The 25,107-nt window shown below is 34.1% G+C and overlaps 1 protein-coding gene across 2 annotated transcripts in view; it reads left to right on the forward strand.

The window, feature by feature from the left end:
* LOC123561169 (outer dynein arm-docking complex subunit 4-like) overlaps window positions 1–22,723 on the forward strand; it is a 31,100-nt gene extending 8,377 nt beyond the window's left edge. Inside the window, exons 2-12 of one of the 2 annotated variants that reach the window (XM_045353394.2) lie at window positions 2,038–2,169; window positions 2,649–3,003; window positions 6,696–6,760; window positions 8,107–8,272; window positions 10,328–10,537; window positions 11,147–11,354; window positions 14,654–14,740; window positions 15,922–16,118; window positions 18,144–18,212; window positions 20,671–20,874; window positions 21,531–22,723. In XM_045353394.2, the coding sequence (XP_045209329.2) occupies window positions 2,038–2,169; window positions 2,649–3,003; window positions 6,696–6,760; window positions 8,107–8,272; window positions 10,328–10,537; window positions 11,147–11,354; window positions 14,654–14,740; window positions 15,922–16,118; window positions 18,144–18,212; window positions 20,671–20,874; window positions 21,531–21,709 (1,872 nt within the window). In that variant the 3' untranslated portion in view covers window positions 21,710–22,723. The remainder of the gene's footprint in view (window positions 1–2,037; window positions 2,170–2,648; window positions 3,004–6,695; window positions 6,761–8,106; window positions 8,273–10,327; window positions 10,538–11,146; window positions 11,355–14,653; window positions 14,741–15,921; window positions 16,119–18,143; window positions 18,213–20,670; window positions 20,875–21,530) is intronic. The other variant, XM_045353395.2, reaches the window with a different exon arrangement.
* Window positions 22,724–25,107: the final 2,384 nt, after the last annotated feature.

Below are 25,107 nucleotides of genomic sequence, written 5' to 3' on the forward strand. Positions count from 1 at the left end.
CATGAGGCAAATGATATTCTGATATTCTAATGATATTCTAATGATATTAATACTTTTTGAACTTTTATAACTGAAATTTTCATCAGATCAGTGTGATGGCTAGGCCGTAACCTTTTACTTTTTTTTTTTGACTCCTGAAAGTAAAATTCCAGCAGAAATATGTTTGTAAAAAGGGTGGAGGAAATTATAGCTTTTAACCCAATATACCAAACTTTCCCTGTTACCAGTACGATTTAATAAGTTTCCAAATATGACTTTTCTTATTTTGGCTGGGGCAGTCTTTTTAAGAAAAGTCAAACTGCATGCAGGAGTTACTTCCCTTCAACTTCAGATATCTCCACCGGCATTATCGTTAATTTAACACATTTAAATGCACAGCAACCAAAAATTGCTTTTATAAAACATTCATAAAAAAACACTATGTGCAGTAAGATGCGCATAATGCCACTTTTAAGTGAGACTTTCCGGAAATTATTTTTGTGTCAAAAAATTAATTAAAATGGCAGTGTTAACTAGACATCAGTTCACAGAAGATGCTGGTGGGAAAGAGCTATTAACGTTATCAGAAAAGATCTGTCATACCTATAAATACAAAATATTGAATTGATTTCTTATATGATTCATTTGTATGATTCATTTATAAATTTAAGAAAAACATTTAATTTTGTGGTTTTAGAAAGAATCTCAATGAAAGCACACATCTTTCTTTAGAATTAGAACACTTGCTACTGATTAAATGTGTTTAGGCTTGACTATTGCGATTATAATTAGCATATTCATATAAGTAAGTAAAGTAAAGTAAGTAAATAATTTATTAAAGTGACATGTGTTTTACAGCATAGTAAATCTAGATCATAACGTAATATAACACTATAACACGCGGCCTAATTGGCCTATAAGTAACCTTAAGAGTGTACAATAAAATTTCACATGATGTACAAAATTATAATTTGTAAATACCCACAAGTGGCACATGTAATATATTGCCACACAATTTAGATATACCCTTTGCCTTCTCAATAAAACAGCTTTAAGTAAGGATAACATGGTGTAATAGGCCTCAATTTCACCAAAAGCATACATACAACTTGATACTGTAAGCTTTAAAAATGTCAAACGATAGAAATAAGGTGCATATTGACAAGATATAATTACAGTGACAGAAGTTCTCAAAAATTTCCTTTATATTACCTCCCCTGATAATTTTGGGTTTTCATGAATTATCTCCCCTGAAAACTAGAAAAAAAAAATGATTTTCTCCTTTTTCCCTACGGGGAATTTTAGATTTCTTTTTGATATTTGTTATTATCAGAATCATATAATGCAGCTTTCTACCGCAAAAGTTTCTTGAAATTCAAGTTCAGATTCTCATAATCAAAGAAGTTATATATTTCCCGTAGGCATCAATGTTAACTTCAATACCGATTATCTCCCCAAAAAATGATAAAATTTGAAAAATCTCTTGGTGAAACATTTTTAATTTTGAATGTCTTTAAAGTGACCAAATTTCATTTACCGGTAGATATTACCATCCAGTTACAAGATACGAAATATGGCTATTACACCATGTTATCCTTAACTGCATTTTTTACTTTAGTTGCTTTCAAGTCTTTCTATCTAAATGACTAGTAAGAATGTTTTGGTAATGCCAGTGTCCACTCAGGGAAATTTTCCATCTCTGTAACTGATGACAGGAAAGGAAAACTTGTTCCATGCTTTTTGAGTTAAAGTTCTTCTACTTTCTTTATGTCTGTAGCAAACATGAGTTCAAAGTCAGTGTTGTTTCCTGACAACATACCTGAAATATGTATACATTTATAAATATTTTAAACCAATAACAGAATACATTTACTTATGCTCATATTTTTTCATTAATCCATCTAAAACTAGAATTTTTTATTATTTCTTTAAATAAGTTTCTTTTTTTGTAATTGCTAAATGAAATACAAAGTAATAATTTAATAATTCACAATAAATTCAACTGTGAACATATGGCAGGCCAAATTAACATAAAGCTTTTTTAAAATTTTTATACAGGCCCTCGAGTTGACACCTGGAGAGAAGAACTGTCTTGTTGCCCGGTCAAAATGTCACCTGCAGCTCGGAGATATGATCAGTGCTCTCAATGATGCTGAGGCCTCACTTGAAGAAGATAAAAATTATCACAAGGTAAACTTAATTTTAATGCTCCAGATTGAATATAATATATTCTGTTTGATGTCTTTATAGTCTTGACCTAAACTTACCAGTAACTTAAAGAAGCATACTTCTGTGAAAAAATACATGTATTTTCTTTGGATAATAACCATTTTCACAGTACTTTTTAGTCTACACGTATACTTCTTTATACAAATTTTACAAACATATAATTGCAACATTACATAACCTACCGGTACTAGGCTACATATTGAATGTTGGGATGCTGATTCACAGCTTTGCATATGGGCCACTGGTGTCATGGTTTCCTTCTGAGTAAAGAAATGAACTTGCATATCGTTCATATCTGTAAAGTACATTTTTCAATGTTTCATTTTCCAGAATTGCTCTATGACATAAGTTTTTAATAATAAGAGAATTCTCTTTTCGAAAAAGAGCCTGAAGATAATGATTGAATGATCCCTGTGTTCAACATGACATCTTAATTTCAGGGAATCTACCAAAAAGCCCAGGCTTTGTATTACCAAGGAGATTTTGAGATGGCACTTGTCTTTTATCACAGAGGCCACAAACTTCGACCAGAGTTACAGGAATTTCGACTCGGCATTCAGAAAGCCCAAGAAGCTATCGACAATAGTGTGGGGTGTAAGTCTACACTAACACTATTCCCAAACATTACTGACTTTGAAGCACCTGCAAAATCTCTTGCAGGCAGTTCTCAGAGTTTGCAATGCAGGAGATCTGATTGGAGTCTGGAAAAAGTCTTTCCTTCCTATAAAACTCTGTCTTCCTCCACTCAATCTACCTGTCCTCCATCTGTCAGTAATCTCATCTCTTCTAAAGCAGGTAAATTTATACATGACTCTGTTTGATTCTCTATCTGTTTTACTTCTGTCTTTTTTTCATAGGTAAAGTCACAGATGATTCAGTTTCAAGCATTTTGTCTTAAAAATTTTGAAGAGAAAGTAGGTCTTAAAGAAAGCTGTGAATAAAAAAACTTTACTACCATAAATTCTCCAAGTAATGCCAACCATCACCTAATAAATGCTCCCAGCACAGTGGTAGTGCTGTAATTGTTAAAATTAATTCATATATCAAGTTTGATTTATAGTTTATATTTATGAAAAAATGTAGCAAATTTTTGTTCATTTTTATCTCATTTTTAGCTCACCTGAGCCAAAGGCTTATGGTGAGCTTTTGTGACCGCTCAATGTCCGCCGTCCGTCGTGCATGGTCCGTCCGTCAACAATTTCTAAAAAAATCTTCTTGAAAACCAATGGGCAGAATTACACCAAACTTCACAGGAATGATCCTTGGGTGGTCCCCTTTCAAAATTATTCAAAGAATTGAATTCCATGCAAAACTTTAAAAATCTTCTTGTCCCAAACCGCAAGGCCTAGGTCCTTGATATTTGGCATGTGACATCATCTAATGGTTCTCTATGAAACCTGTTCAAATTATGCCCCTGGGGTGAAAAGAGGCCCCGCCCAGGGGCGTCCCAAGTATGGCATAGACATATATAGGAAAAAACTATAAAAACCTTCTTGTCTAAAAGCACAAGACCTAGGCCTTTGATATTTGGTATGTAGCATTGCCTTGTGGTCCTCTACCAAAATTGTTCAAATCATTACCCTGGAGTGAAAAGAGGCCCTGCCCCGGGGGGTCTCAAGTTTTACATAGACTTATAGGAATTTTTTTTAAAAATCTTCTTGTCTGAAACTGCAAGGCCTAGGCTTTTGATATTTGGTATGTTGCATTGCCTTGTGGTCCTCTAACCAAAATTGTTCAAATTATTACCCTAGGGTGAAAAGAGGCCCAGCCCTAGGGGGTCTCAAGTTTTTATTTTTAATTAAAAAATCTTCTTGTCCTAAAATTCAAGGCCTAGGCCTTTGATATTTGGTGTGTAGCATTGCCTAGCAGATCTCTTACAAGATTGTTCAAATTATACCCCTTGGATGAAAAGAGACCCCGCCCTGGGGGTCACTTTTTATACGAGTTATATAGGAAAAAGTACTTAAAAATTATTAGATCATAGTTCCTAAACTGTTTAATTATAATTACCTGATGACCCCATGTGATTAGGGGTCATCTGACTGTGACCTTGACCTACTGACCTACCTTCTTGTTTTTTAAGATACAATCTTGAAATTTGGATGACATGTACAGTTAAGCACACAGATCTTAAAACTGACTTTCAGTGACCATGAATGTGACCTACTGACCTACTTTCTTTATATTTTAGGATCAGTTTGTCATTTGAATCATGTGGCTCATACTACTCAGGTGAGCGATTCAAGGTCATCATGACCCTCTTGTTTCAAATTGTAACACCCCGGGAGCGTTAATAAGGGAATGTACGGTACATATTGACTATGGGAAAAAAGTCTGGACTTGAACTGTTTGATAGATTAGAGTTGAATAGTATATTATATGTATAAGGGTCATTCAAAGACATGATTTATTGAATGAAACAAACAAAAAAAGTTTTATGTGGCCTTGTCTGAACTTTCTATAAGATCGTTTTATTAAGATAGCAACCGGTAGTTGTCACTTAATTGTGTGTGTCCCAGTGCTGTTATAAAAAGGAAGCTATTTAGCCTATCATCTGCTAACTAAACACCTGTATTTAGAGCACTGTACTGTTTGTTTTGTCATTTATGTTCAATGACATTTTCTGTTTCAAGTGGTAAATAAATTATTCAGTTTAAAATGTAATTATGCATAACATTACATTGCCTTTGGCTATTTACAGTCACATAATAAAAGAGAGAGTTAAAAGTATTAAAACAAAACCACAGTTAAGCATACATTAAGTTTACATGAATGTGGTGCATAATGTTCAAAATCTGTAATAAAATGTCAAGTGCTTAGGAAGTGGTTACTGTGTTATAAATCTTACATCTTTATCCTTCCTTTGCTATTTCATTTTAGGAAAGTTCAGTTACTTAAACTGAATATATTGAATGTGTAGACAATTTTTTTAATGGTGAGTTTAATCTTTAGAAGTCCATTTTGAAAAAATGGGATGTGTTAAGATAGGGTGGCATTATTACGGAAGAGCATTAGTGCCAGTTGTGTTTTATTTATTAACTTGAAATTTTGAGATACTAACTCGAAATTTCGAGATATTTAACATGAAATTTCGAGGTTCGACTTCGTATCTTGCCCTTTTTTCTGCAAAATTTGAATGTCTGTCCCTCTGTCAAAGGCCAAAACTGTAATGGACGACTTTTGACTCTTCGAAGTGGAATCGTCTATCTACACATCCATATATTGTACCCAGCATGTAGCGACTTGAACATATACTACCATACATCAATGTATGACCTACCCCATAGCCTCTAGAGCTACTCCAGATTTCAAACTGTATCCAGGATAATCTTCATTTACATGTATAGTATGTTCAGGTGGTAGGGGCTCGAACTAGGTCGAAAACCTTCCAGATAATGATCGAAATAGTGAAATATTCTAAGTTTGAATACTTCCCGGTCACCTTCTATGACCTCCCCTCAAAATCTAGATCTATCCAGGTACCCAAATCTTGGTCAGACTCATTACTACACGTTCATGTAGGGTATGTCTATATTTCCTAGCCACATGGGCTCAAACTAGGTCGAAAACCTTCCAGAAATAGTGATATTTTTATGAGCAAACGCTGCATGGTCATCTTAATCATATGACCTTGTAGGGCTACCCGATGGATACACCAGGTACCTAATCTTGGCCAGGACCTATACATCTACGTAAACTATTGTAATTAGTAACTCGAAATTTCGAGTTAATAAATAACATGCACCTGGCACTAATGCTCTTCCGTACATTATTGTCCATCTGCCATTATTTTTTGTTTCCATACTCTTAAGTCAATAAGTATGATAGCTACAGATTTGAAACTTTACATGTTGGTTGTCCAAGCACTTGTTGAGGAGTATTCCTATTGAATTGTCTTCAAGGTGACAGTGACCTGGAGACTGAAAATAGTTTCCAGATTCATGAAATCCACATAACTCCACAACCTCAATGCCCCTGTAAATTGTTTTTATTCATTTCAAAACTTTTTTAGTTCAGTTATTTGTTTCTAAGTATCCTCTTACCTTTCTATTCAACTTGCATCCCCCAACCATCCCAACCCCCTCCAAAGTAATTGCGGACAACTCCTGTTTTACTGGCCATTGTTGGTATGATTTCACCCCAGTCCTGTCCCCTCTGTTTCCTCATCAACTCCTAAAATTATAATTTGCTCTTACTGTTTCTAGATAATATCTCTTGGTATCCTAGCTGTGTCAGAGTTCCTCATCCCCTCCCCCCCCCCCCCCCCCAACAACATAACCCGCCCATATTGAGTGGAAGCTTTTGAAAATATTCTTGTCAAAAAAAACTAGCCATGCTTTAAAATAATTTCACAGATACTTCCATTGTACTGTTCAAACAAGCCCTGAAAACTCAGATGAGCAATCTAGGGCCATCATGGCTCTCTTGTTTTATGTTAATATTAAGCCATCATTGAATAATATTTTGTTTTCCTTATAACATTACAGCTCCGGACACTGTGAAACTGACTACAGAGGGCGACTTATCCTACTTTGATCAGTTACTGGATGACGTAAGTTCTCAATTCTTTTCTCACTATAAAGAAAAAATGTTAAAGCATTAAATTTTGTTTATTTATTATAGTGTATGCCACACCTATTTGAAAGGTCAAGTCATTTTGACTTAAGAGTCCCTTTTCCTTTTACACATTAACTCCGGATTCCGACCCTTCAGAGCCAGAGGCCGCTGTGTTCTGGTTAAAGTCACTGGCGTGAAATTACAAGTTAGATATAGACTTTGAAGTTATGGTGTCAGGAAATCCAATTGCTGATACACACAATTATATGAATGGAACTGCTTGAGAAGTTTTTTCGCTATTTTTATTGAACAGTGTTTTGTCAGTGTAGTTCAGTATCATTTTGCAGATAGTATCATATAAGTTTGTTATTAAAATTTCAAGACAGCTCTTAGATAATGAATTTTGTAGACTTTAAGAAGTAGTACATTATGTTGAATAATCAATACTAACTTCCACTAGCAGAAATCTCTTTTATACCGTGTTCACACTAGCAGAACGGTTTTATTTTTATTAGGCACTAATTGGCTATAATTGGTATTTGACATTCAAAACCCATCAAAATATAATCTAGTTTGCGTCCACACTAGGCAAAGAAATGTGGTTTAAATATATAATGCAATGTAGGAAGTTAACAAATATCTAAAGAATTGAGGCTTACAGAAACAAGAAGGGGTCATCAATATTTAAACTTATGTGTTCATCTAAGAATTTCTGTTCATTTCATTTATTGTCCATTTTGAGCGTCAGCATGACTCCATATTGCAATTTAATGTCTTTGTTTCAACAACAGTCCAATTACTTTTGCCAGCCATAGCATCAATTGTTTGATACAAAAGAGAAACACATGGTATTCTTCCTCCAAAAGGTAAGATCTGTGGATTTGGGATTGTAAAACCAGTTATAACCCACATTTGCGTTCACATTTGTAAAATAATATAGCATTACTTTTTAATGTAGTATTAAAACCACCTCCCGAGGTAGTTTTAATGCTACATTACAGAAACCACTTGACCTTTACAAAATTCACGTTTTACACCACATATAGTGTGGACGCAAACGAGTTTAAAAAATAAACCCAAGTTAATGTAGGATTAAAAACGTAGTCTGAACACGGTGTGGTATTTTCTAATTAAATGAAAAATATAGCACTAATTTTGTTTGTCAGATCAAATAATATTATATTATACCTGATTTATAGTGTGCCCTATTCCTGAAAAAACATATTCAAAGGTAATTTATAAACAAATTAAACTTAACTGAATAGATGAAAAGAATGAAATATGCTTAGATGGGGATACATGTACAGTATATAGTTTGTATAACTTATAATATACTTTCAGAAAAAAATAAAACGTAAAGCAATGACATACGGTCGACCAGCGGCACAGCAGTATAATAAAACAACAACACAGCGTGTAGCCGTGGGCAGTGAGAAAACCATCAAACAACTGCTAGGAGAATTGTACGGGGACAGACAATACCTCGAAAAACTACTGAAAGAAACAGGTACTTAAAACATTCATTATTAGAATGTGAAAAATATCTCATATTTTTACGACAAAAGGTATCAGCCAAATTTTTCCATGGAACAAACTAAAAATAGGTGAGATTGGTTCACATGAAATAAACAGAAAATTTGTTTATTTTACATGTAAAATATCCGCTGCTCACACCATGACTGATTAAAGGTAGGTAAGTAGTGCATTAGATGGACAGTGAATGTGGACAGAATTGTCTCCCCTGTTCATATTTGTAATGTTGACATAATAAATTTTGTCATATTATATACAAAAAAAAAATGAATTAAAAGGGGTAAAAATCAGAGACATTTTGAAATGATGAATAAAATATAGTTATAGACATGTGTTTGTGCAAATGTTCAATTTAAAGGTTTTAGCTTTTGTCTGTTGAATAAAATCATTGTAGTTCACATGCAAAGAAATAATATCTGAAGGTGATGTAATAGTACACATCAAAATGGCAGTAAGTTTTTAAAAAAGAAATGAATGAGTTACATTATTTCATTTTTTTCTCAATATCAAGACATATATATTCCTGTTCTGTGTGTGGTTTTCTTTTTCAGTGTGCTGCCAGGGATGTGTGACAATGTGACATAGGAACTGTGATTTTTATTGTATAATAAGGTCACAGTTTCAGCATTCTTTGGTTAATAAGCAAACCAATCAGGTCATGATAGAATATACATTAAGGCCACACCAAATTGAAAAGTTGTTCATCGTATTTGTTTCTGAAAAAAATCGAGGCGGCGAGCGAAAAAATAATTTAAATATTTGTTTTTGTTTTCGAGAAATTTAGGAGCAAGCGAAGAGCGAAGAAATATATTTGTTTTGTTTCGCCTCTCGATTAACTAATAAAAACCTTAAACTAGAATGTATATCCCTTTTACATTAGAAATAATTTACCAAGGATTGAGAAAACATGGGTACATTTTGGTTTGGGTACATTTTGACCTGCAGACGCACAATAAAGCGAACACATGGAAAGGTAATAACATTGGCATACAGTTCAGTGTAATCAAATAATGTATGCGTTTGTAAATGCTGTTAGAAAATATGTATTATACAGCAATGCATAAGTCTGCACCAGAAAAAACAATCCCCATAACTCTGATTTGAATTTTGACAGAGTTATGCCACATTTTAGCTTCTTTTTATTTTGTTAAAGTTTTATATAATGTCCAATATCTCTGTTACTTTCAAAGCTATTGACTATTATGCCCCTTTTACTGGCAAAGCAGAGTCAAGCACTGAGAAAAGTCGAGCATGCTGTCTTACGGTACAAAGCTCCCTCTTGTTCTAATTAAAAATTTTCTTGACAGATTAAATTTGTTGAAACAAAATCTCAGTTAAGGTCAGAAATGGTAGTGAACGTGCATTAACATTATTCTACTCGAGGACTGAAAAAAAAACGAAGCTCTAAATTGGTCTGAACACAACTCATAATGTAAATTCCTTTCCCCACCCACTTTCGTATAAAAAATACTGATCATTTTAACAGGAAAAACAGAAAACAGAAATGCATCAACATGTATTTACCCTTACCAAAATAATGTAGATTGATGTTATCAAATAAATTAGTGTGTGTTTTCATCCAATTTTCAATGAAATAAGTCCGATTTTAGTAGCAAATTAATTTGGTAAACATTGGAAGAAAATGGCATAACTGCAGAAGGGGAAATAACTTTAACGCAACTAAATATAAGTGCCTTGATATATTATAGACGAAATGTATTAGTTGTGATTAAATTACATTTTAGAACAATCTGGGACTGGAATTATAAGCATTTGTACACTGTTACGTCCGTAAAAAGTAGCGCACCAAAAAATTTTGCCTTGAATTTTTTCAATAGGGCGAGCGCAAGTCAAAAACAAAACAAAATATTTTCTTCGTGTTTCTGAAATTATATGAGCGGCAAATCCGATGAACAACTAACTTTTTAATTTGGTGTGGCCTAAGCTGTGTGTACATGAAGATTTTCAATTTAAATTTTTTACACAGTTTTTGAGCAAGGAGCTTTAACACATCTGCTTGCTTTTACAGATCCCAAATCCGAAATGGGCAAAACAATATCAACGTTAGTCAATGAAGGTTTGTCATACCTTGATACACGGTCAGACTTCTGGAGACAACAGAAACCAATGTATGCTCGCAGACACGACAGACTGATGCAGAGAAGAAAGCGGGAATCATCATCACATAAAATATCGCCAAATGATTACATAATTAAAGAACTTGAGAGGATTGATCAAGGTAAGTGTACTGAGCTACAGTGTCATCTCTACAAAGAAAACACTATGTGATTAGTAGAGAGACTGAAACTTTCCTATTCAATAGTTGCAGACTTGTAACTTCCTAAAGAAGTGTGTTCAATACAGGCTGTACAGTATAGTTATATCAGCGAAGTGAGAAACTGGTTACTGAGGCTGTGACCTGTGTCAGTCTCCATACTTTGATAAGAATAAAGGCACACAGTTACTGAAAAGATCTGTTGTTTATAGTTTTATTAGAACATCAAAAAAACTTGTCCTTAATATTATAAGAAAGTGATTCCCAACAGAAACTAGGTCATTTGGTCAAATCATAGAATACCTTGGTTAAAATTCTACTTGATTTACGTAAAATATTTTCAGAATGTTTCTTTTAATGAAATGAGGTCAGTTTGATAATGGTAAGAGCTAGGTCACATGGGTGATACTGGGATTTCATCACCTTCTTTATTTGGAAATACACATTTGAAGTTCTTAAGATAAGCTATCAAGTTTGGTTGCCTTCATGTTTCATGTACCTGTATTTTACGCTATGACATTTGTATTATATATTAATAATGGTAAACCATTGTGTTTTTTTTCTGATTTCTAGCCCAGGTTGAAGGTCGTTACCAAGAAGCATTGAAGAGATCACAAAAATGTTTGTCAACAGTTCAGGGATTCACAGAGGATGATGTACCTAACAAGGTTGAGGTCATCGCCAACATACACAGCTGTATTGGTAATGCTCACCTGGAGATGGGAGCATACGAGAAAGCCCTAGATAGTCACCAGACTGACCTGAACCTAGGAGAAACAAAGTAAGTTAATGTGTCTGGTCTTAATGAGATAGGTTCCATCTACTTCTTAGACAATTTATGTATGACCAAAAATTTTAATCTGCATGATGGTAAGGCGTAAGAAAAAATTGTTTGTTTCCGGTATCCCAACCTACCCTAAATTTTTGGCCCGACCCAAAATGTTTTTATGGCCTTGGAGAATTTTTTTTCAACTAGACTGCACTTTGTATGCTTTAAACATGGTCAGAGATGTTAGAAATCAACTTACTGAACCTACCTACCTTAATTTTTAGCTCACCTGTCACATCGTCCCTGCGTGCGTTCGTTCGTCCGTTCGTCTGTCTGTCCGTCTGTCCGTCCTTAAACTTTTGCTTGTGACCACTCTAGAGGTCACATTTTTTGTGGGATCTTTATAAAAGTTGGTCAGAATGTTCATCTTGATGATATCTAGGTCAAGTTCGAAACTGGGTCACGTGCCATCAAAAACTAGGTCAGAAGGTCTAAAAATAGAAAAACCTTGTGACCTCTCTAGAGGCCATATATTTCACAAGAGCTTCATGAAAATTGGTCAGAATGTTTACCTTGATAATATCTAGATCAAGTTCGAAACTGGGTCACGTGCCATCAAAAACTAGATCAGTAGGTCTAAAAATAGAAAAACCTTGTGACCTCTCTAGAGGCCATATATTTCACAAGATCTTCATGAAAATTGGTCAGAACGTTCACCTTGATGATATCTAGGTCAAGTTAGAATCTGGGTTACGTGCCTTAAAAAACTAGGTCAGTAGGTCAAATAATAGAAAAACCTTGTGACCTCTCTAGAGGCCATATTTTTCATGGGATCTGTATGAAAGTTGGTCTGAATGTTCATCTTGATGATATCTAGGTCAAATTCGAAACTGGGTCATGTGCGGTCAAAAACTAGGTCAGTAGATCCAAAAATAGAAAAACCTTGTGACTTCTCTAGAGGCCATACTTTTTAACGGATCTTAATAAAAACTGGTCAGAATGTTCATCTTGATGATATCTAGGTCAAGTACGAAAGTGGGTCACGTGGTCTGAATGTTCATCTTGATGATATCTAGGTCAAGTTCGAAACTGGGTCATGTGCGGTCAAAAACTAGGTCAGTAGATCTAAAAATAGAAAAACCTTGTGACTTCTCTAGAGGCCATACTTTTTAACGGATCTTAATAAAAACTGGTCAGAATGTTCATCTTGATGATATCTAGGTCAAGTTCGCAAGTGGGTCACGTGCCATCAAAATCTAGGTCAGTAGGTCAAATAATAGAAAAACCTTGTGACCTCTCTAGAGGCCATATTTTTCATGGGATCTGTATGAAAGTCGGTCTGAATGTTCATCTTGATGATATCTAGGTCAAGTTCGAAACTGGGTCATGTGCGGTCAAAAACTAGGTCAGTAGATCTAAAAATAGAAAAACCTTGTGACTTCTCTAGAGGCCATACTTTTTAACGGATCTTAATAAAAATTGGTCAGAATGTTCATCTTGATGATATCTAGGTCAAGTACGAAAGTGGGTCACGTGCTGTCAAAAACTAGGTCAGTAGGTCAAATAATGAAAAAACATTGTGATCTCTCTAGAGGCCATATTTTTCATGGGATTTATATGGAAGTTGGTCTGAATGTTTATCTTGATGATATATAGGTCAAGTTTGAACTGGGTCAACTGCGATAAAAAACTAGGTCAGTAGGTCTTGAAATAGAAAAACCTTGTGACTTCTCTAGAGGCCATACCCTTGAATGGATCTTCATGAAAATTGGTCAGAATGTTAACCTTGATGATATCTAGGTCAAGTTTGAAACTGGGTCACGTGCCTTAAAAAACTAGGTCAGTAGGTCAAATAATAAAAAAACCTTGTGACCTCTCTAGAGGCCATACTTTTCATGGGATCTGTATGAAAGTTGGTCTGAATGTTCATCTTGATGATATCTAGGTCAAGTTTTAAACTGGGTCACGTGCGGTCAAAATATAGGCCTATCAAAAACTAGGTCAGTAGGTCTAAAATTATTAAAATCTTTTGACCTCTCTAGAGGCCATATTTTTCAATGGATCTTCATGAAAATTGATCTGAGTGTTCACCTTGATGATATCTAGGTCAGTTTCGAAACTGGGTCACGTGCAGTCAAAATATAGGCCAGTAGGTATAAAAATAGAAAAACCTTGTGACCTCTCTAGAGGCCATATTTTTCATGAGATCTTCTTGAAAATTAGTGAGAATGTTCACCTTGATGATATCTAGGTAAAGTTCAAAACAGGGTCACGTACCTTCGAAAACTAGGTCAATAGGTCAAATAATAGAAAAACCTTGTGACCTCTCTAGAGACCATATTTTTCAATGGATCTTCATGAAAATTGATCAGAATTTTTATCTTGATAATATCTAGGTCAGGTTCAAAACTGGGTCACATGAGCTCAAAAACTAGGTCACTATGTCAGATAATAGAAAAAACAACGTCATACTCAAAACTGGGTCATGTGGGAAGAGGTGAGCGATTCAGGACCATCATGGTCCTCTTGTTTTTAGCATGTTACCGGAAACAAACATTTTTTTTTTCACGCCTTTAGAGAGGCAAGCCTGAACATTTGGTTTGGCTGTATCTCTGTTATTCCAGCAGGTATAAAATTTCTGATTCCATACCTCATATTTTTATTTAAGAATTAAATGCTGTTTTTTGTGTGGGTTTAGACAGATATAAACAACATTTGGACCTCTGGCAGATTAATGAATCATGCTAGCGACATGTTATTTCCCATATTTTAACATTGTTAAAACACAGTTAGGCATTGATGTCATGTCGACCTGTCTTTGGCCATGAAATAGTGCTTTGATCCCTATTTTATCTACTTGTGAACATAAAAATGATAAAATACATATTAGAATCGAAATAATAGTCAACTATATGAATCTGTAATATGCTGCTTGTATAGTTCACTTGGGCTATACACCCTTGTAATGCTATTGCAAGCGTATGACCTCATCATATTTTCTCAATGGTTCTATTAAAAATGATTTTAAAGGCTTCACTTGTCTTTCTCAGCTTTCATTTAGAGTCACTAGTAAAGCACTATATAAATGAAATTTATACAAAAAACCTAATATTCCAAAGTGTTGAGGTCACTTTATATTTCACATTATCAAGATGACTGTGTATATTGAATGATTTGACAGTTATGAGCCTTTCCTAAGCTTGGGCAGCTACCAGTTTAATGTAACATTTATTCTTTTATCTAAGCTTTGTTTAAAGTCACTGAAACTGGGAAGAACATTTTCATAAAATTATTTTTTGTTTGTTTTGTAGTGATATGATGGAGGCTGTATCAAGAGGCCTTGACAATATTGGTCGTGTTCATGCCAGAAAGGGAGCATTTGCTCAGGCCATTGAAGTGTAAGTACCTATCTATGTTAAGGTCGCTGACTTCGAATCATTTGCTCCTCACCAATGTGTGTTCGAGCCTCACTCGGAGCGTTGAATTCTTCATGTGAGGAAGCCATCGAGCTGCCTTACGTAAGGTCATTGGTTCTACCCAGGTGCCTTCCCGTGATGAAATAATGCATGGAGGGGCGCCTGGGGTTTTCCTCAACCATTAAAGCTTGAAAGTTGCCATATGACCTATGATTGTGTCAGTGCGACATTAAACATAACAAAAATAACACAAACAACTTTCTATGTTGCTTTATGGACAGTTGTTGAATTCATGAGCATACATTGTAATTTTGTTGAGCTGTCTGAGTATAACCTGCACTGTATAAGGGGAGGTTAATCTACAAGTAAACCTTTTTTTAAGTAGAATTTAAAGACATCCATTGCCCATCTTTCATCTTTAATGTTTACTTCTAATGTATAAAATGCTCATCAAATGTATATCACTTTTCTGAATATATAGATTCTGTATATAGAGCAACTTACATACTGATATTTAAATGTCATGCAGTACTTTATAACAGTTGATTGTAAAAAACTTCAAGTTTTAAATGGTAAAACACATTTACACTGTTTAGCTGTACATGTATTTTATACTTTTTTAAACCTAATGTATATATATTAATGTTAATACACATAAACTTGTTCATTTGATGTTTACATCAACTTTTTGTAGAACTTGTTCAAATTTTCAATATGAAATATGGGTCTAGATATCACAAAAAGTTTCAGCCGTTTGAAGTCAGTGTATAAGATAAATAAAGTCAACATAAAGATATATTGTATTGTGCAAGTATGACAAGCTTGGTAGCTTTCTGTTCAATATTATATTTATTTGATCTAATGTTAAGTCAGTATTCAAATGTAAATGTTAAGAAAGTAATCAGACTTAAAGTCGTATTAATATGTTAATTTTATGAAGCAGCATATAGGTCACTAAGCTTGCAGAAGGCTGGTAATTTTAACTAGGTGCCTGCTGGTCAGTGGGCCTGAAGTGATATTTTGTTTTTATGGATTTCAAAATTGGATCTCGCAATGAAATTGTTGTTGATTTAAATGACAACTCGCATAGCATTTGATGAAGGATATAAATTTACATAACTAATTAAATGAGGTAAAAACATCAAGAAATTGAATATTTTAAGATGGGAACGTAAAGTACCAATGAGTAAGTCACCGCTTGAGAGTACCTGGCTCTACCATGAGATTGGTCGTTGTTATCTTGAGCTGGACAAGTATGCCGAGGCCAAGAGTAATGGAGAACAGTCAGAGACTGCTGCATTAGAAGCCGAGGACCAGATGTGGCAACTTCAGGCTCTCGTACTCACAGCCCAGGCTGAAGGTTAGTGTTATAATAGTTACCTGGACTTTATATATCTTTTATGGTAGGGCTATAATGTTTGTCCTCAAAGAGTGATCTGTGCATCTATATCTTTATGTTGCAGATTTCTTTAAGATTTAATTTTGAGAGACAGTACAGTTATTATGCCCCAGCTTTATAGAGAAGAAAAGGGACACAAAAGGTTTTGATACATCTAGCCATCTTTCAGTATGTTTGTGACATTTCTTATCTGGTCCATAAGTTTGCCATCTATCAATAGACTTTGGTAATAATTTGGCACAAATATGCATATTCATATCTATGAGACATGTGTGTAAGACACAGGCCAAAAGCTGGAAGGTCAAGGTCACACTAAGTCTTGCTGTTGGAAAGTTTACAGGGTTTGATTTCTATTAGGTCCATTCCTCTACCATCAGTCAATAGATTTTAAGTTCTATATAACAGTGCTATTAAGATATATCAGATTTTGATGCCTGGTTAGCTCGTATGATTTTGGTATCACTGGAAAGTGTGTTGTCTACTGAAAAAGAAAATATAAATTACATGACAAAAATATGTTATATAGAGGATAATTGTTGGTTTCGGTGTAATATCACGTTATAATTTCACCGAGTGGGCACCAGAAGTGATATTTTCACGAGTGGCGCAGCCACGAGTGAAAATAACAACTTTTGGTGTTCACGAGTGAAATTGCCGTGATATTACATCGATACCAACAATTTTTCTGTTTATTTTATGTCTAAAACTCTACTTTTGTTGTGTTTATTTCAATAAAATGTCGAAATTTGCGGGAAATTTTATCAGGAAGCATCGCAAAGATGACATCATTTTAACGACGTCATCGTCATATTGTTTCCAGCTTTCAGTACGCTCGGTAAACTGTTTGACATTAATCCGGGTATCAGATTTGATAATTTTCACTGAGTGGCCAGTGAGTTTATCAGGATATAATTCACTGTTATATTTCGATAAACCACCGAAAAACATAAAATAAAGAATTTTTATTTTTTTACTTTATAGTCTTCAGTGATACTTCAACACAAATCCAGTAATAAGTGTGAAATTTATCATTTTGCAGTCAAAAAACATGACTGTAATGATTCTTGCATATTATTTATGATCATTTACTTATTCTTGTTCAGCAGACACAACTCTTTTAAATGATACCAAAAAAATACGGGGTCACCAGGCATCAAAATTTTACCTATTTGTGGATCGGATACCTTAATAAACGTTGGCACAAATATTGCTATGTTGAGACAATTTGTGATGCAAGACCCACACCAGTAACTCTTTATACTTTGACTGTGCAGGATAATTGTGTCAGCAGATACCAATATTTTTGGCTAAATTCACATAATGATAGTCGACATATACAGTTTCTATGTCCAAATGTCAATGTATGGTAACTTGTACATCTGTTATTCTGTAATACATTTGTATATTCCTGTGTAATTTTAAGTATTTGAGTACAGGGTATGTGTTCTGATCTTGTTATATATTTCCCATTACGATATACACTTATTGAATGGCTTATTGGTCAATAGTCATAATTATTTACATACTCGTTTCTATTCCCCGTTAAGTTACCTGGCACCGGAAACGTCAATATTTTTCCATACACTGACGCCGAATTTCATATCGGGTGCGTGACGTAATTCAGTGTGTGTTGTTGCACAATTTTTTTCTATTTAGTTCAGTATTGTCTATCTTATTCAGGCTATTGAACATATTTATGATATTTACATAATATTTATATGTGTAGATGCGTATGTAATAAAAAGGTTATTATCTTTGCATCGGAAAATATGCACTCGTTCTTCAGCGGAAGAATATTGCGCTCCTAAAGTCGCGCAATATTTCCGCTGAAGAACTCGTGCATATTTCCCGATACAAAGCTAATAACCTATAATTATTGTGGTCTGAAAGAGTAAAAGAATGAAATGTACAACAGCTGAAAGTCTTAAATAAGTTCACATCAAAGAATGAAAGTGTAATAATAATAATTATGTGTTTTATTTTCAGTGAAACTAAGTGAATTAACAGCAGCTGTAGCTACATTTGAAAAAGCATCAGAACTTGCAAAAGCACAAGGTAACTGTAAAATATATGAAAGTTGTTTTTTTAGCTCACCTGTCACAAAGTGACAAGGTGAGCTTTTGTGATTGCGCAGCGTCCGTCGTCCGTCCGTGCGTGCGTAAACTTTTGCTTGTGACCACTCTAGAGGTCACATTTTTCATGGGATCTTTATGAAAGTTGGTCAGAATGTTTATCTTGATGATATCTAGGTCAAGTTTGAAACTGGGTCACGTGCGGTCCAAAAACTAGGTCAGTAGGTCTAAAAATAGAAAAACCTTGTGACCTCTCTAGAGGCCATATGTTTCATGGATCTTCATGGAAGTTGGTCAGAATGTACACCTTAATTATATCTAGGTCAAGTTTGAAATTGGGTCACGTGCCATCAAAAAGTAGGTCAGTAGGTCAAATAATGAAAAAATCTTGTGACACCTCTAGAGGCCATATTTTTCATGGGATCTGTATGAAAGTTGGTCTGAATGTTCATCTTGATGATATATAGGTCAAGTTTGATACTGGGTCAGCTGCGATCAAAAACTAGGTCAGTAGGTCTATTAATAGAAAAACTTTGTGACCTCTCTAGAGGCCATACTTTTGAATGGATCTTCCTGAAAATTGGTCAGAATGTTCACCTTGATGATATCTAGGTCAAGTTTGCAACTGGGTCACACGCCTTCAAAAAGTAGGTCAGTAGTTCAAATAATGAAAAAACCTTGTGACCCCTCTAGAGGCCATATGTTTCAATGGATCTTCATGAAAATTGGTCAGAATGTTTACCTTGATGATGTCTAAATCAAGTTTGAAACTGGGTCATGTGCCCTCAAAAACTAGGTCAGTAGGTCAAATAATAAAAAACCTTGTGACCTCTCTAGAGGCCACATTTTTCATGGGATCTGTATGAAAGATAGTCTGAATGTTCATCTTGCTGATATCTAGGTCAAGTTTGAAACTGGGTCAACTGCGGTCAAAAACTAGGTCAGTAGGTCTAAAATTAGAAAAATCTTTTGACCTCTCTAGAGGCCATATTTTTCAATGGATCTTCATGAAAATTGGTCTGAGTGTTTACCTTGATGATATCTAGGTCAGGTTTGAAACTGGGTCACGTGCAGTCAAAAACTAGGCCAGTAGGTATAAAAATAGAAAAACCTTGTGGCCTGTCTAGAGGCCATATTTTTCATGAGATCTTCAAACTAGGTCAATAGGTCAAATAATAGAAAAACCTTGTGACCTCTCTAGAGGCCGTATTTTTCAACGGATCTTTATGAAAATTGGTCAGAATTTTTATCTTGATGATATCTAGGTCAAGTTCAAAACTGGGTCACATTAGCTCAAAAACTAGGTCACTATGTCAAATAATAGAAAAAACGACGTCATACTCAAAACTGGGTCATGTGGGAACAGGTGAGCGATTCAGGACCATCATGGTCCTCTTGTTTCTATATGGGAAAATTTCATCAAATGTGTGACTTTCCCGTAGAAGCCCTTTGAAAAAAATGACTGGAGGACCAATATTTTCAAAGGGGTCTAAAAAAAATGCACAAGACCCAATCTTTTTTAAAGACTTGAATGTAAATTCCAGGCTTAGGGTATTAATGAATATAAGCATAGATCTGATGTCGTATTTATATCACATAATTAGGTATACGCTTTTGAGAAAGATAAAAATCATATAACATTTATACCCAAAACATGCATATTCTGGTAATTCCAGTCTCACAAGGGTACTATAACAGAGAGAAAATTATGAAATTATATTTCATTATAATTCATATTTCATATCATATAGAAATATTTCATAATCATATAAAGTCTTCAAATTAGTTATGTACAGGTCTCCTCACCATGTCTTAGTAAATAAGTATTATTTAAGACATTGATGTTTAATTATATCAGTTTCAGTCTGATATATCAAAAGGGCTGCAGACGGACCCCTAGCTTGTATAGTGATGCCAAATTAGTAGTCAAAGACTTTCAATGTGGGAACCTGGTAGGGGGTAAATGAGATCTATATGTATGTGATTGACAAGTTTGAGTTTGTGTGTTAGGTAAAGTGACCAATGAATGATAGCTGTTAATTAATGTAGTTAGGGAGTTAGGGCAGGAAGTGAATGTTGATTGTAAGAAAAGGAATAAAGGGTGTGTCTTGATTAGAATGAAGGGAACTGACAGAAACAAATCTTTAGTTAGTGAAAAAAAGTACAAGTTCAGTAGCAGGTTAGGTCAGACTTAGAAAACATATCTTTGGAATTATTAATATTAGCAATGTCACCCAGACTTGGTATTTTAAGATGATGAATAAAATATATAGAAAACTGAATCAAGTTCGACTCTGAAAAATTATAAGTAATAATAAATCCATTAATAAAATAGTATCCTGGTTACAGTACTGTTGAATAAAGTTTTCAATAAGAAATGGTTTGAGAAGTTTTACTAAACTTAGATCAATTTATCAAATTTTAGTGATATATCTTATTAGGTGATAAGTCAGCAGAAACAGCCATTAAGAAAGCGATTGATGAAATAAACAGCAAAATTGTTGACGAGGGTACAACAGCACCGGAAACAACTGGAGAAACCGAGGCTAAAGATGGAAATGAGAATGACAACAGAACCACTGAAAAGACAGAGGACAAAGTTGAGGATAAACAACCAGATAGTAAAGAATCTGAAACCAAAGAAGGTAATAGCCTCTGAGTGTATATGTTCATTTATGTTCATTCAAAGTGCCTCAGTATAAACACATTATTACTTATTTTCCTTTGCCATTGTTATCTTAATATCCTCTATACAATATTATATATTAAAAATATCTTTGAAATATGATAAATTTCACTGTATGTGTACAAACATTTAGATACACTGTGAAATCAATTTTGCGAGTATAAATTTACATGGTTGCGACCAAAACCGCAGTTTTTATGTAGACATAAATTTGTGGATTATACGTTTTATGTATAAAACATATTTAATAGAATACAAGATAAATACTAGGTAAATACTTTCCTGGAAATTTAATTTCATAGAATGAAAGAACCACAAAACCCACGAAATTAAGTTCGGGGCCAGAAATATTAATGACCTTACTGTAATAGATATCTGTACATGTACATAACAGAAGCTGCCTAAAACAATGCTGTCCTATAGATGCAAGAGTTTATTTTTCAGAATTTGAATGGCAAAATTTTACTTTATATGAAAGATTTAGACGATGTTTTTAACTGTTAAACTTTCAGGGCTTAACACCGCATACCCATATTAATTATGATATTAAAAACCTACTAGCCAAGTATGAAATTGTAACATCTTTAATATTTTCAAATGAAAATGAAATTTCAGAAGAAAAATCTGCAGATAAAGTTACACCTAAAGTTTCACCAAAAGTTACACCGCGAGACAACAAGGATACAACTGGTGAAAAAGTTGAAGACAAACAAGAAACTGTAGCAGAAAGTAATGGAGATACTGCTCAAGACAACACAGACAAGAAAGATGAAGATGCTAGATCAGATATTTGATTCTAACACATTTGTACAACCAGGGAAAAATGAAATGACCATTTTTAATAATTTGATCCAAACATGTTGAACTTCATACAATTGACGAAACAAAAACATTGTGATTTTTTTTTAATAATCTTTCTAAAATTTTCGTTTATAAAATAATTTGATATTTTAATATGTAATTTGTTGTGTTTTTAAATAATTTTTGGTGCTAAGATCAATCTTAAAAAAAAGCAAAACAAAACAAATTCAAGATGATTCATTAAATGAAAATTAATTTTTTCTCATATAGGATAAAACATTTTCATCTTAGGGTCTTACCAGTATTTCATAAATTACTAATTTTCTTTCTTTTTGGAGTAATTTTTTTTTTTCGGTTTTTATTTTCTTGCTACTTTTACTAGCAATGCTGCCAAAATGAGGTTATTTAATATATACTTCTTTTTAGTTATAAATTTACTTAATTTCTTGCCAATAATTTTAGATTATTTTTTTTTTGTAAAATGATATTCTTGCCAACAGTATTTGATACATCTAATGTGTTCATATTTTATGTAGGGATGCTTATAGGGGAGAGAACTGTAACTGGTAATTTTGTCAAATGATCGTGATATTCTCCCTTTACATGATTTTTTTGTTCTGTAGTAGGAGTGTATTTAAGTTCTCCTTTGTTTTGTTTTTTTTTTACCAAAAGCAATTTATATTTTGGATTTTCTTTTTTCTAAAGATACAGTATTATACTGAAATTAAATTGATACTCACAGATTATCTGAAGATTACTTCCACAATTGTTAGTACTGAATATATATAGAAGCAATTTCGTTAGGCTGGGAAGAATAGTAAAACTCTTCTTTTTTTAGAAAAACTGTTATACAAGTTAAGGAGTGTTCAAAGTCAATGATGATTTACATACATCACAGGGTATTATGAAATACTTTAGGTTTTATTCTTCTGTTAACGATAATTCTAAATTTTATAATTGTTACCACAAACACTCAAGAAAAAAATAATAAAAAAAATGAAAAATCACTCTTTCTTCTACTTCTACTTCTGTTTGATACTCCTGCAAATCCACTGAGCAAACATCATCGACGAGGTCTTTCTTTCTTTCAATAATAGCATAGTTGATATATTTTGTCCAGGTTTGAAGATAATATGTTTTGTATCATGCTATATCAGTATAGTAGCTGTTTTGTGGAATAAGGCTGCCTTGACCAATTTTGACCTAACAGATATTGCACTTCTAACAATTTTGTTTGATAAATAACTTAATCTTATCTCAAGAGAAAATGTATTGACTCAGTCGTGTATTGGTGAATGTTTTACTTTGGAATTTTCCTTTGTTGAAAAGTTTTATGATCGAGTCTGTCCGTCTGTCTGTCCATCATTCTTCCTGTTTGGTACATAACTCTGCTATCCATGAAGGGGTTTTGAAATAACGTGGCACAATTGCTCCCCATAATATGACAAGATGTCCTACACAAGACCTGAACCCCTAGCTACAAGGTCAAGGTCAAACTTAGAGGTCAAAGGTTAACAAGAGTTTATAACTGCCGTTCAAGGGATTTTGAAATTACTTGGCATAAATGTTGCCCATAATGAGACAATGTGTCACCTGCAAGACCCAAGCCCCTGTCTCAAAGGTCAAGGTCATACTTAGAGGTCAAAGATTAAAGGTAATTTTTCTATTTGATCCGGTCAATTACTTTGCATGGAAGGATATTCAATAACTTGGCACAAACAGTTGCAATAACAAATTGATTTGTTGCATGTTATGATGTAAGACTCGGCCCTCTAGCACAAGGTTAAAGGAGATAAAACATTTTTGGTAAATTATTTGTTTGGTCTGTAACTTTCTTTTGCATGGATGTATATCTAAATAACTTTGCATAAATTCATTAGTCACTATTACAAGACAATGTGTCATGTGAAAATTCGAGGTCACAGGCACCAAAAAATCTGCATAAAAGGCATACAAGTTTGTGTCGCATGTATCTCAAAAAGTATTTAACTTAGATTCATAAAACATTAGAGGATTGTTACATTGTGCACCTGGTGTTCTGTTTGAGATTTTACTAAGTCAGACCGGAGTTACGGTCCTTGTCTTAGTGAAAAATACACATAAAATGCTTAAAAGTTTGTGTTGCATAAACATATCTCTAAAAACATTTCACCTTTAGTCATGAAATCATGTAGGAATATTATTCAGCAAATGAATTTGTGCCATTCAGATTCTGAACTGGAGGTTCTGGGTGAGCTACTGTGATGGGCCTGTGTCCGTCGTCTAGCATTAACTTTTCATTCAAACAACTTCTTCTCATGAACTGCTGGAAGGATCATCACCAAACTTGGTCTGTAGCAACCTGGTAAGATCCTCTCACAAGTTCATTCAGTGGTATCGCTTGACTGATATTAGGGCCGCCAGAGCTGAAAATAGAAAAACCTCTATATGACTTGTTCTCATGAACGGCTTGATGGAACATCACCAAACTTGGCCTGTAGCATCCTTGTAAGGTTCTCTCCCAGTTTTTGTTCAAATAGTTTCACTTGATTGATTTTAGAGGCCGCCAAAGCTAAAGATAGAAAAACCTTTAAAAAACTTCTTCTCATGAACCGTTTGATAGATTGTTGGTCTGTAACATCCTTGTAAGGTCTTTTCTCAGATTTGTTCAAATAGTTCTTCTTGGCTGATTTTAGGATCTACAAGAGCTTATAATAGAAAAAAACTTTCATACTAACCACAGTTGTTACCATTCATTACATATATTCAGGATCAAATTGTCAGTTTCAGACGAGTGTTTTAGGGCCACTTTGTTCCTCGTGTTTTGTTTATAACTTACCATCACCCAGAAATCAGAGTGCAATGATAGGACAGAAGTACAGTAGGAGGGTAGGGTAATGATAGTATGGCAGCGATTTTAGGATGATAGAATGAAAATTTGCTATCCTATTATCATAACATCCCCATCGTAATATCTTATCATTCTTATATCCGTCCATCCAGCTTTACAATTGGGAGATGGAAAGGTATGAACCAAACAGTATTCCGTAGATGCAACGTGAGAAAGAGGTATTGCTGCCAAATGGAAACTATACGGATGAACGAGAAAACTTGGACAAGATGTGCAATTGACCAAAAATAAAACTTGGTAAAACTTTTAAGGTATAGGTCCATGTTTCGGAGAAAAAAGTTCAAACGTCATCAAATCATAGAAAGAAAGCATTGTTTTACATGAAAATATAACAGCATATAAAACATTTATATAATTGTACAAAACCATTGTCAATTTATTCATATATGTATTGAATTCCGGAAAGGGGCTACATGAAGGGGCCAGACTTCTGGACAGTCCAGCGCCTTTAAAAACTTATCATTTTTAAAAAGCTGTTACATGTCTTCGTTTTGAAGCATT

This window comes from Mercenaria mercenaria, chromosome 10, assembly GCF_021730395.1.
Source record: "Mercenaria mercenaria strain notata chromosome 10, MADL_Memer_1, whole genome shotgun sequence".
NCBI classification, from domain to species: Eukaryota; Metazoa; Mollusca; class Bivalvia; order Venerida; family Veneridae; genus Mercenaria; species Mercenaria mercenaria.